This window comes from Lathamus discolor, chromosome 4 (assembly GCF_037157495.1).
Source record: "Lathamus discolor isolate bLatDis1 chromosome 4, bLatDis1.hap1, whole genome shotgun sequence".
In the NCBI taxonomy this organism is placed as follows: Eukaryota; Metazoa; Chordata; class Aves; order Psittaciformes; family Psittacidae; genus Lathamus; species Lathamus discolor.
Window position 1 is genome coordinate 8205832 of NC_088887.1, and position 13321 is coordinate 8219152.

The 13321-nt window shown below is 42.3% G+C and overlaps 1 protein-coding gene across 4 annotated transcripts in view; it reads left to right on the plus strand.

Annotated features, from left to right (window-relative positions):
• Positions 1–13321, plus strand: part of CASR (calcium sensing receptor) — an 89300-nt gene that overhangs the window by 60461 nt on the left and 15518 nt on the right. For all 4 annotated transcript variants that reach the window (XM_065676195.1, XM_065676194.1, XM_065676197.1 and 1 more), the window contains one exon: positions 2301–3182. In XM_065676195.1, coding sequence (XP_065532267.1) covers positions 2301–3182 — 882 coding nt within the window. The remainder of the gene's footprint in view (positions 1–2300; positions 3183–13321) is intronic.

The window sequence follows — 13321 nt, forward strand, 5'->3', positions numbered from 1 at the left end:
TATATGCCCCTTCTTGTCCTGGGGTCATCTGTGTGGTGGTGTAGTTATATCAGCTCCCATGTCACAGCATCCTTCTTGCTGTATGCTGTCCCTGCTGGGGTCAGCGCTAGTATCCGTGGTCCCATCCTTTTGTTTAACAAGCTTGTTGCTCTGTCAAGACCATAAGTATGAGGCCAGCATATTATAGCTTAATGTTGTTGCTCTTCCAAAGACAACTTTGGAAAAAATGCTTTGCCTTATCCATTTATGTGTTGCCTTGCATAGTCTAATACTTCAAGTTCCTCTGCTAGAGCTCACATCTTGTAACAAGATTGTGTCCCACCACGCTCTCTGTCTATCCTGAGATGATACATCTTTACTTCAGTCAGGGCTCCAATTCTCACCTGCGCGGCAAATGGAGAAAGAATTCCTGACTGCCTGGTGCACAGTAATATATCTTGTCTACTTAATGTTATCAGTCGACTCCCTCACAGGAGGCTGAAAAAATGCACATTTGGTCTTTGAGCAGAGTAAAAGAATGGTTTAAGCCAAGATCAGTATGTGCTACCTAGGTATTGCCAGGCGTAGTGTTGGAAAGTGGCTACGTTATTACATTCTGTGTAATAAATACCATAATGGCATATAAGGGGCATTGTTAATTTACACATCACATTACCAGCTGGACAAGGGCAGCCGAGAAGGGCTGGTAGGTTGAACTGAGCATAAGAGATGTCTGCAGTTCTCAGATTTTCCCTTTGAACGGTGTGTGTGCTACAAGGCAGTAGCTGTATTTAGAGGTTGCAGAAATGGGTAGGTGTCAGGAGGTTCAGCTCTGAAACAAAGTCTCAGCCAGGTGGTTAAGTATGACAACTGAAAGCAGGCTTTTAAACTGCGAGTTGTTGGGCAGCATTAGAATACACATTATCACTGCCATTTATAGCAAGGCCATTAGCAAATCCATCCTTAATAGACCCTGTGTTTCAGTATAAGTTGGAGATATATTTTACAATTAATGTAGGGCTCATTACTCATTCCATTGACACAGAAACGGAAAATGTTAGGACTTCTGTTTCTCAGTATCTCCCCTCAGGGTACCCTTACAGCACATGCTGGAGTGTGGTACCTTGCCTGTACCTCATGGCAATAGTTTCTAGGAGATGAGAGTAGCATTGAGCAGGAGCTTGTCCAGGGGAGAGTGTAGCTTTGTGAAAGGAGTATTCCTGTGGCCCTTGAAACTGCACTAGGACACCTCCTTTTCTTCCTTCTTGCAGAAGCATTAAGTGCCAGTGTTTAAGGAGGAGATAAGGTTTTCTGTAAATTTCCACTTTGTACAAAATGAACTGCTTATAGAAGATCTTTTCAAATGAGAGTCGGTCTTAAAGTGTTCAAATGCCAATCTCAAAATGCAAAGATAAGTGAGTTTTAAAAGTTCTCCACATCTTTAAACTATTCTTTTCTGGGTTTTATGGCTTTCATCCTGATTGTAGAAAATCCAAATTATATGTTAAAAGATATGGCCCTTGTTCTGATTAGGAAAAGAAAAAATTATTTCTAAATAGCTTTAGAAAAGGAAATAAAATCCCATTTTAACTGTAAAAAGTGGCGGCTTATGGAGTATGGAATGCCTACTGGCTTCTTTGCTGATTCTGGCCAGCAGTCTGGAAATACTGCTAAGGTAGTATTGACCATACTGACCATAACACTCTGCAGGGTCAGGGCAACAGATATACATCACATTCTTCTTCCTTCAACTAGCACAGATTGTATATAACATGAATAGAGTGCCGGGTGGAGCCTGTTTAAGGATGGGGACAGAGGCAAGGAGAGGCAGAGTAGGTTCAGGGTGGCAATACCAGCCTGCTGTCTCATATCATGTTCATGTCAGAGGAAACCTGCATTTTGTCTAAATTATCTGTATTGCCCTCATTTATCTAAAAGACACATTCTTCTTGTACATGGATTTGGAAGAAAGTGCAGTGAGGTGGCTCACCTCTTTGCTACTCCTCCAAACTATTGTCACTGACTCTCTCCTTCAGGTCCTTGACCTTATTGGTGGACATGAGCTTGCTCCAGCCTCTTGGGTCTGAGCAGCTACGTCCATATGTGTGCCTCTGTAAGATAGTTGGCTACAACACAGATTCTCAGAGCGGATCTCGTGCACCCGCAGGCTAAGAATGCATGGCTGCCAGTGTGGTGCTCAGCTCTCTCTTCATCTCCTCCAAGGTTACACAGGTTGACAGTGATGCTAGATAAATGTAGGCAATTTATTCTCAGGCAGTTCTCTTCATGGTGTGTTTTCCTTGTTTACTGTGCCCTCACAGGTCAGCTATGCCTCATCCAGTCGTCTCCTGAGCAATAAGAACCAGTTCAAGTCCTTCCTCCGCACAATCCCCAATGATGAGCATCAGGCCACAGCGATGGCAGACATCATTGAGTACTTTCGCTGGAACTGGGTAGGCACAATTGCAGCTGATGATGACTATGGCAGACCAGGGATTGAAAAGTTTCGGGAGGAGGCGGAGGAGAGGGATATCTGCATTGATTTTAGTGAGCTCATCTCCCAGTACTCAGACGAGGAGGAGATCCAGCAGGTGGTGGAGGTCATCCAGAACTCCACAGCCAGGGTGATCGTTGTTTTCTCCAGTGGCCCAGACCTGGAGCCTCTCATCAAAGAGATTGTCAGGCGAAACATCACCGGCAAGATCTGGCTGGCGAGTGAGGCCTGGGCCAGCTCTTCCCTGATAGCCATGCCGGAGTTCTTCCGTGTCATTGGCAGCACCATCGGGTTTGCATTGAAGGCAGGACAGATTCCAGGTTTTCGTGAGTTCCTGCAGAAGGTGCATCCCAAGAAGTCCACCAACAATGGCTTTGCCAAGGAGTTTTGGGAGGAGACATTCAACTGCTATCTGCCTGATGGCTCCAAAAATTCTCCATCTTCAACTTCCTTCCACAAGAGCCATGAAGAGGGACTGGGAACTGGAAATGGAACAGCTGCCTTCCGACCTCCATGCACAGGGGATGAAAACATCACCAGTGTGGAGACACCGTACATGGACTACACACATTTGCGGATATCCTATAATGTGTATTTGGCAGTATATTCTATTGCCCATGCCTTGCAGGATATATATACCTGTACCCCTGGGAAAGGACTCTTCACGAATGGATCCTGTGCAGACATTAAGAAGGTTGAGGCATGGCAGGTAAGTCTTTCACTTGTGTGCCTGTGCCATACACTTGAATCAAAAAGACAAGCTGTCCCAGGTGCCTTCCACAGTCCTCAGACACAGCATAAGGCTCCTGGGACATAGGATATCACTGTGTGTGAGTTAGGCGCATACTCCCACCCCACGGGGAATGTAAAGTAGGTTGTGTTAGGTTTGCCTGCAACAAAAGGGACTTAATCAAAGTTAAATCTTCTTGCATTTGCTATGGTCCAAAAGTGCACTCACAGACAATTACCACAGCCTGTAACTTGATCATACATTGAGCCTTACATAAACAAGAGGGCCTGGAGAGATCACCTAAACAAGGAAAACAGTTTTTAGGGTTCATTTTCTTCTGCAAGCTGTATGTTTTACAATCCCACAGCAATTTTCTATACAGGCTGTACTTTTTTTTCCACAGTTTTAAGCTTATATAGGATCAAACTAAAGCAGGTTAAATAACAAAGGAAAATAATGTGTGCTTATTGGTCAAATGATAGATAGACGCTTTGATTTGGCAGTGATACTTTTGAACTGACAAAATGATACTAACAACTTAGTCACATTTATCCATTCATTCAACATGTGCTGCCCACCAGAAGATGGATAGTATTCTGGCATCCTTTATGAATACTCTGTACCTTAGCATATGTTTGGTTGTGTTATCTGATGTGATATTCAGTATGTGTTTTTAATATCTGCTGCATTCTTACATCAGATAATTAGTTTGTAAGGCTATCAAATGAAGATATGCCAGACTGATAGCAAATTCCGTTTGCCCCATTCTGGTCATCACAGAAGACTTAGGTCTGAATATGCACGAAATCAGAACATTATGGGTGAATATCGACTGATGTGAATCACATCCCCATGTGCATGAATAATTTCTTCTGTTTGGGATAATCTAACCAAAACTAAGGCTATCTGTGCCATAAACTTTGCAGGTATTGGGTGAACATTTGCAGTGGGAACTGCAGTTTGGTTCCTGTCTAGTCTCAGTCAACTCAAAGCATCAGTCAGATCAAAGTAAAAGGCTTTGTCTTGGCATTTATGGGAAACCTGCATTGCTCTAGGTACCTGATTTGGGTTTACCAAAGCCACTTTACTCAGAGTTGATGAGTTTGGGGTTTGAGCATGATTTAGGGGAAATTGGTGATTGCTGGCTCTTTCTGAGATTTGTGTCTTTCACAGCTATTCTGCTTTTCAGGAGCACGCTGGCAGAAGCGGGCAAGTCACAGGCAGGTTTAGCTTTCACTGTGTTGGTAAAAATGATCCAGAATAAATGTATTTTTAATTTGTTCCTTTATGCCTTGTCAGCTTGGAAAGTAAGGCAGGATATTCATACCACAGCTAAGTAAGCTAATGTGGTGTTTGTTGAGGATTCCACAAACAGGAAGAATGTCCGTTAATTTTGGCGTTGCTTGTCTGGTGCTGAAGGATGGCTGTACCAATGTGTAGAGCATCCTGGTCATCTAGGCTTTTGGGTATGCACACTTGCCTTAAAGGAGGGAATCGGTATCAAGAAAGAGTATGTGGGGGATAACACGACTGAGCAGGAGCAGTGGGTGCTACAAAGGAATAGGCTATACCTGAAATGACTACCATTACGTGGTGCTGGCTGTCAAGCAGATTCAATATTTGTGCGTTTTTTTCACTTCATTTAAAAATCAAACACATGAATAGCAAGTAAATGCCAAATCTGTGTGCACACCTACTTCATATCAGGCATTGCGGCTCATTACCCTCAGGAAGCTTTCCCCAGCCATGAGGTTAATGAATTCACCTCACAAACGAGCATCCTACAGCGTATGACAACCAGAAAGAAGACAATCTCTCTGCTGAAGTCAGTCCCATTTTCAGTAGTGCTTCTGCTGATGGTCAACACCAGCTCCCTCTTCTCACAACCAGCTGGACAGGAGGTGACTGGGGAGAGCAAGGACAGTGTTAGGAAGCATCCACACCTGAGACTAGAGGCAGCAGCCACTAATACTGTCTGCAATTACTGACCAGGTGGCATGGGGGACAGATAAGGCAAACCTGGTGAACTCATGGCTGGATTAGCCTGATCCTGTACAGAGCAGCCCTTGCCAGCAGGGTTGGTGGCTGGGAAGGATAAATGGTGCGTTCCACAATTTAATAAGGTACCATTTAGTTTTGTTGCCTTTCAGTGGTGTTACCCCATTAACATATGTGACTTGTTATTTATCAATCACCTCCTAATTGTTAATTTTATGTACTTGTAACACAAACCATTTGGAGAAACTGTTTTATATAATTTGTGGAGGATACTTGTGTGGGTCTGTATAGAAGAATAACATTTTTACCTAAGTGATCATTTGAACTGGACAGCAGGAAGCCTAGCACAGGATTACTGTGAGTTGGTTCAGTTGAGTGTAGTTCTTCTATTAAGAATTCGCCATTTACAGTTTAAGAAAACTCTAAGTATGTTTCAGCATGGGAAGCATGGGATTTTTCTGTGTCTTCCAAGCTGAGACATCAAATACTAATAACTTTCTTCTCTACTTATTTACCACTGCTTCTTTAAGAAGCTGCTTGCTTGTTTCACCACCAAGAGAGTTGTGAGATGCTGGCACAGGCTGCCCAGAGAATCTGTGGTTGCCCCATCCCTGGCAGTGTTCAATGCCAGGTTTGAAAAGGGCTTGGAGCAACCTGGTCTAATGGAAGGTGTCCATGCCCGTGGCACTGGGTTGGGAACAGATGATCTTAAGCTCCTTTCCAACCCAAACCAGGCTGGGCTTCTGTGCTCTTTTCCATCCGAGTGGGTGGTTTGTGATGACAGACCCTATCCACAGACCCAGAGGCATTGCTTTGTTTGCCTGTGAAGCTGGCAGTGGGCTTCCCCACCGGAGATGGGACTGGTAAGCCTGAGCTCACAGGCTACTGCAGCACATGCGGAGATGTGGGCACAGGCAGAGCTGGTGAATAGGCAGGGCAGGTTCCAGGAAGGAGCCGTGTGGCTCACTCCATGTGCAGAGCTGCCAGCAAGGTTCCATCCTCTATCCTCAAAATGGGAAAACTGGTACTTCTGTACTCTACAGAAGATGGCAGACGTTAATAGGATGTGTGTGCTGCCCTTATTGTGAGCAATGTGTGTGCCTTAAAACATGACAGCTTTAAGAACCTACCCTGCTGCAGAACAGAAAGTAATCCACATTCACACCTTTGCAGCAAGAAGCTTGCAAAGGGCAGATGGTATTCTCTGCACGTACCTTTGTTGTGTCCTGCAAAATATTGGTCAAGGTTAGATCAATTACTTCTTTTTGCAGTGTTTTGTTCAGGAAGCGACAAGGTGAGGGGCAATCTGGGAGGAAATTATCATTGATTTTTGTCACATTTGGAAAAGGGAAAATTTTTAAAGCACCGAGGTTTTAAGTGCAGGACAGCAAATAGAAAACAGAATGACTCCTCTTAAAAGACTCCATCACCTCTGATTATCACATGCCCATTCTCTTCTGCTGGTGGGCTGTGAATGTTTTTAAGAGACTGTATTGGGTAGAGTTAATTCTATGTGTTGCTCTGATTCACGAACTGGCATCCCCCAAATACAGGCTTTCTCTTAAGCTACAGAATAGCAGTCGGAAGGTGAGGCAAGAGCTGGGACATGGACTCAAGACTTCTGCACTGATGCTGCCTCTTTTGCAAAATTCCCTGCATCTTTGGCCTGTTTTTCCATACCCGTTCAAACAGCTTTTGAAGCCCTTTTTTCTTAATATCTTCCTGGATTAGATTTCCCAGTGTCTTCAAATTACTTCATTTTATTGGTCTTTGTTCATGCGGCTATTTCCATAGTCACTTCTAACAGCAAGTCCATGTGGTCTTTTTCAGTTCCTGTCTGTGCAAAGATTTATAACCCTTTGAGGCATTTACAGGAGCCTCTCAGGTGCCTCCCTCTTATTTCAAACACTGGGTAAACCTGCAGAAAAAAAATAGGGGAAAGCAGGTAGGGAATCCTAATCTGGAGCAAATCATAGAATCACAGAATGGTTGGGGTTGGAAATACTTACTACTTCATATTCTTTCTGTGTGAGAGGAGGAAAGCCCTGCCTTTTCTTCAGACACAGTGTTTCTGCCCATTCATTTGGCTGTGTGATGACTGCCAGCAAGCAGCTGGTGGGCCTGTGGGCCTTTCTGACTCGCATGAAGAGTATGGTGACTAAATGGGAAAGAGGCTCCTGTGGATTTGAGAAGGCAAAAGGTGTGCAGTCGCAGGCTCACAGAGCAGAGCATCCTTAGGTGGATTCCCAGAAGACTTGCAGCTTGTGGTTATGCTGCAGGCTGTGAACTTTGGCAGGTTCATGAGTGAAAAATGAGGTAGTTCTTCTAGGCACCAAGTCAAAGCATGCTGCACAGGCTGAAAAATGAGCCGTCCTAATGATTAGCAGGTTAAAGATGTGCTCCTGTAAATTATGCTGTGCCTAGAAATCTGATTGACCTCAGCCTTTGTGAAAAGCTGCCATATGCTGTTCAACAAAATCAAAGCAAACACGAATTGGCTTCACCTAGCAACACCTAAAGCTTATTGCACCCATGCACCTTCCAGCCAAGAGTTCCTTCCTCTGTGCTGGTGATCTGTGTTATGAAAAGGTAAAAATGGATTGGTACCTTCTTCAATTTTACATTTAGGTATGTCTGGCTGGCTGGAAATTGATTCTGCAAGGCTTTAAAGGAGTGAATGATGCCTTAGATGACACACGTCTCTCCAGACCTTTGAGCCTAATGGGTTATCTAATCAATTTTGTGTCTGTTGAACTACATGGGCCTGTCTGAACAATTAAAATGGTGTATGGAAAGCAGGTGCTTTGTGGTATAGAGAATGAAACACTCTCAGAACAGGTATTAACTGAGGCTGGTGTGAAAATTAGTCGCAATTGCTGAATATCAGGCAGCTGCAAAACCTCACCTAGTCTACCTTACAAATGCACTGGAGATGTATTTGTTATGAACAGAAAGGAAGCATTTTCCCTGCTCATTGCAGGGGGATTAGACTAGGTGACATTTGGAGTTCCCTTCCAACTGAAACTACTCTATGATTCTATGATTTTACCAGGGTGCGTTTGTTACAGGAGTCTGAATTGAGAGGCAGAGAGCTTGAGCCACACAAAGAAATGTGTGGGTCAATGGAGCAAACACAGCCATTTCCCCACAGGATCAATAAGAGATGATCACTTATTCATCAGTTTGGAGATAACAACTTGCTGTCAGTGGAGAACATGGCTTGTGAGCTCTTCATGTAAACAGACAATAAATGGAGTAGTATTCAGATGTCTCTGTAACTAAAAAAACAAGACTTCACTGGACCTTACTAAGGGTAGGAGAGGGAGGGTGTCAGGCCTGTAATGTCTCCAGTAGAGAATGCACAGGGAAGCCATCACCCTTCTTCCTAGGAGAAGGGTGAGTGAGCTGCATACAGCAAACACACAGCCTCTACGTTGTGAAGTGAGGAGTTGTGGTTATTAATTGCTTCATAAGGCATGGCTGAGATTCTTCTGAATCAGGGTAGTACACGCTGCCTGATGACAAAAACCACAGGATTCCTGACCACCCCCAAACATGTTGCATTTTTTATAAAAGTAATTTTTAATATTGTCACTTATGTGCTGTATTTGAAAGGAAGCCTTTTCTAATATTTATGAAACTTATTTGTACCTTTGTCACTTGGGGGAAAGAAGTCAGTTTTGCAGCCTGTATTGGACCTGGGAATTTTAGGGAAGGCTCCATGTGATGTTCATATTATGTCTCTGCCTGTAGTGACTTTGGATGATTATCCTTTGAATTACCAAGGCATCGGTATCTTTTACTAAGATACAGCATGTCTTTCTTACACAAAAGGATGTAAAGTTTCTTCTAAGAATGGCCTTTTCTGATGCTACTGACAAATGGAGCTGATGACAAAGGGCTCCTTGAGAGCCCCCTGAAAGGCACTCAGAAAGTGAGGTGAGGAGACAAGTGGATTTATAAAAAATTCACTTTTCATGTTATAATCATTCCTCTGACTTGGCTGATTTCCATTTATCCCAAGGTAGTGTTGAAGCTAAGTTCAAAGGCATGATAATCATAGCATAGTTTATTATTTCTTTTCTTCATGGGTGGTCAGTCATCTGCACAGATGCTTTATTGACCAGCCACGTAGTTTTAACCCCAAAGTACACTTTCGTGCACTATGAAGGACCGGTGTTGCTCCAAACAGTGGGCCAAATTTGGAGGAAGGAGAACAAATTGCCTTTCCTGACATACATAGGGCCCTTTTGCCTTGTAGAATTAAGAGTGATCTCCCTACTGGACCAGAAACAACACCTTGCTTACAAAGGACTGTTACCTCTGTCTCTAGGAGGAATTACATGAAGGTTATTTAGGAACTGTAGAAATTAAAGCCTTGACATGAGATTTTTTTGGTGGCCAAAACCTATAAAGGAAATAGGAAAAAACCCAGTTTTAAGCTAGTAGCCAAGCGTATCATGTGTCTAAACACAGTAACAGTGAATCTACTGGGACTTCAGTTGGCTGTTGATGGGACCTGTGGCTGTGTTTGCAAGAGGTGCCCGTTCTAAATGCATGAAATGGTTGCATGAGTTCAGTCAACTTGATGAGACTATAGGAAACTTTAAGACTCTATTTTTATTAACCTTTTTAATGGATAGTAGTTCTTAGATAGACTATAATAACCATTGAGCTGAGGTTTGATGAATGGCCATCGTTTCATTAAAAGAAATGACACCAAATACGCAGTGTTAGTTGGTTCTCATTCTAACAGAGAGGCAGCTTACCCAGGCATTGAAATAATTCATCCTATAGTTCCAAATAGAAATGAATTTACAGTCAAAATCTATGACTTCCTCCTCTCTTAGAGAAAGGCACGATATCAGCAAATCAATATTGGCAGTGTTTGCTGCAAGATGCAGTTTCAGACCTTATTGGGACATTGATCCATAAAGGGCTGTTACAAGAAAGCAACATCAAATGGGTGCAGAAAGACTCGTATACAGATGCATTCTCTGAAAAGCTGGGTAGAGGTAGTGTTAAACACCTCCCAGAAAAGATATTTCCATCAGTTTTTGATTATACAAGATATTATATGTGAATTATGCTAGTTGAAAACACTGAGCCATTGGCTCTATTATTAGCTTTAATAATTGGACAATTAATTCTGTATTATTTAGCATTAAATTTAGACTTAAATTAATAGAAAGAGCCCTACCTCAAGTTTTTCGTTAATTCACCATAGCAGTTATTGAGCAGTATTCACCATTAGTACACACACAGCACCCTGGGCCATTGCACCCAATGGATTTCTCCATATTATATTTGTTACAATGGAATTTGAAAATCAATGGAATTATAGCATCAAGGCTAGAGTAGGTGGCCATGATGGTTCTTTCATATCATGGCTGTAGGTAAAGACAGTAGCAAACATAGTACAAAATACCATCTAACAGCACTAACAGTTAGCTCTTCCTGTACCTGTACTGTTGCCTTTGTCTGTCCAGAGACCATCTCTCTCCACAAAACCTTAATAAAACCTAAAGAATGTTCAATTGGATCCACTTCCCAAATGATCATGCAGTCTGAAATCCTTTGTGTATTAAAAAATGTGAATTTATGCCATGTTCAGGAACATAATCTTGATCCAGCTAAAGGATGCTTCAGATTGGTTGTAAAGCCTAAGTATTTAACTTCTGAAGGGCCATGTTTGCCAGTCAAACTTGTGTTTAGCAAGACTTATTTTCCCCAAAGTCGTACTGACTAGTAGACCTCTTTTACCAGTATGATCCATGCCAGGTCCCACTTCTTGTCACAGATTGTGTCTTATTTCTAGTTGGGATTTAACTGACCTTTAGTTCTATTGGTCATTACTTGGCCTTGCTTTATTAGACTTAACAGTCCAGACAAAGTACTCGTACTTTTTCTCCATATGGTATTTATGCAATTGGATCAAATTATTCCTTGGTCTTATCTTGATAATTTAAACAGAATGGGGTTTTTGGTCATGAAATATGTTTTCTGCTTTATTTCTGTATCTTGTCCTCTTACTCACCCTTTTTGGCACATGTTCCGTATTGCTTTAACAGCTCAGCACAGCCAGTGAAAAAAAAAGATCCCACATTTACATACTCTTATTACTTTCTTATTTATACATGCACGAGTTACATTAGACTTGCTTTTGCCACAGCATGCATGGAAGGTTACATTAAGTTGCCAGTAATACTTTGCAGGACATGGTACCCTTTCTGTGCCTGTGGCTTGAATTTCTTATGCCTTGATGAATAAGTGTAAAATTCACTGTATAAAACACAGATGTTTGAGAGCTATCTGGGGGAGATGCTTTGTCTTTTTTTTACCTTTACCTTAATCCATGTGTTTTCTGCATATTTTCCCAGCAGCACCTTTGTATTTCCTATGAGAGTATCGTTGATGAACATACTGGGTAACAGTGAGGCTTTACTGAGACTGGAGAAATTCTCTTGTCCTAGGAAACTGTTGTTCTTGCTTCATTGTTTTCCAAGCACTCACAGTATAGCATGAGGCAAACGAAGCACCAAGCGCCTCTGCTGAGCAAGTGAGGTATTTCCAACACAGCTCATCCAAGTTCCTTCCTCTCCCAGTTTCTTCGAGTTTCTGTGGAGGGCCTGCTTCTCTCTCACAAAGCAAAAACAAATGTATGCATGGTTACCCATGTCAGCACCATTGCTGCCCCGCCTCAAGCAGAGGGCACTGGTCGGTTGAAGGCGGAGAGGGATCTACCTCTCAGCTGACTAAGGATCTCATACCCCTGATGGAAGCAGAACCAAACCAGTTATCAGTTAGAATATGCTTATCAGCACATACTGTCATGGCAGCTTGATGTCTTGTACTTCTCTGGAGACCTGAATAGTCACTTGGCTTTGCAGGGATAGGGGTCTGCTTCTGTGAGAATGTCACCTCTTTCCCACAAATAACTACACAAGTCGTAAGCAGTTAAGTAATTCCACACTTCATTTCCCTTCAAATGGAAGTCAAACTGACTGGCTATCATGACCACCTCTGGACCTCTCTAATCTCCCTTTAATTTTGTTCTTTTCTGATCAAGTGACTAGAACTTGCTGCATTTTCCAGGGGAAACTGTACTATTGATGTACATACTGGCACCAGATTTTCACTGTCATTTTCTTTCTTACTTTCATATCCTAATATTTTGTTTGCTCTTTCAACTGCATAATGCACAATGATTTTACTGAACTGCCTACAATCAACAGGTCTTTGTCTTGAGTGGTTAATTAATTTAGTTTCCAATAAAAGTAATCAATAGCTTAAATTACTACTTCCAACACATTGCACATTGTATTAGTCGTACCCATTTATCCTTCAGTCATGCTGTCCATTGACGCACCTAACTTTAGCAGGATGTTGCTCAGGTCTTATCAAAGCATAACAACTTTGAATGTTCTTGAGTCATTCTTAGCCTTTGTATTCTTGTGTCTTGAACTAAGCTCTTTCTTTCTTCCTGTTTTTCAAGTCACTGGCTGACCTAGCATTCCATGAGAGCTGGGATGTCCACCCCATCTAGCCAGAATTCTTTTGCAGTATTGTCAATGAATCTCTGACTGACTATCTATGTCAACCTCTTGATACCAGCCCTTCTTCCAGAGTTTATCTCCCTTTGTTCATCTGCACTGTTACCAACCTGACAGTTTCACTCCTGGAGTACAGCCCACTTCTCATGCAGTAGGTGAAGACTAGTGTTATCATTTCCAGGCTTCTGGAAACAGGTATTACTGACTCTAGGGGCTAAGGCCAGCACCTTTCTGCCTGCTCAGTCACTTGCATCAGAACTGGTCAATAGTGTGATGACAGCATTGCCTTTGAGAGAGCCTAAGAGTTGGCCCTACATAAAAAACAGGCAGAACAAGATAACCCAAATTAGAGAATGTAGCAGGAATTAAACATTCATATAGACAGTAAAAATTAAGCTTTGCTAGCATGTAAATAGAGATTGACATATAGATAGATGGAAACAAGGAAGAAATAAAAAAAAAAACAACTATTGGTTCAGGGAACATTTCTTTTAAAGCATTTTACAAGTGACTCTTTCAGAATTGCCATGGGCATGTTTTCTCCTGATACTTGGCCACTGGCAGAAA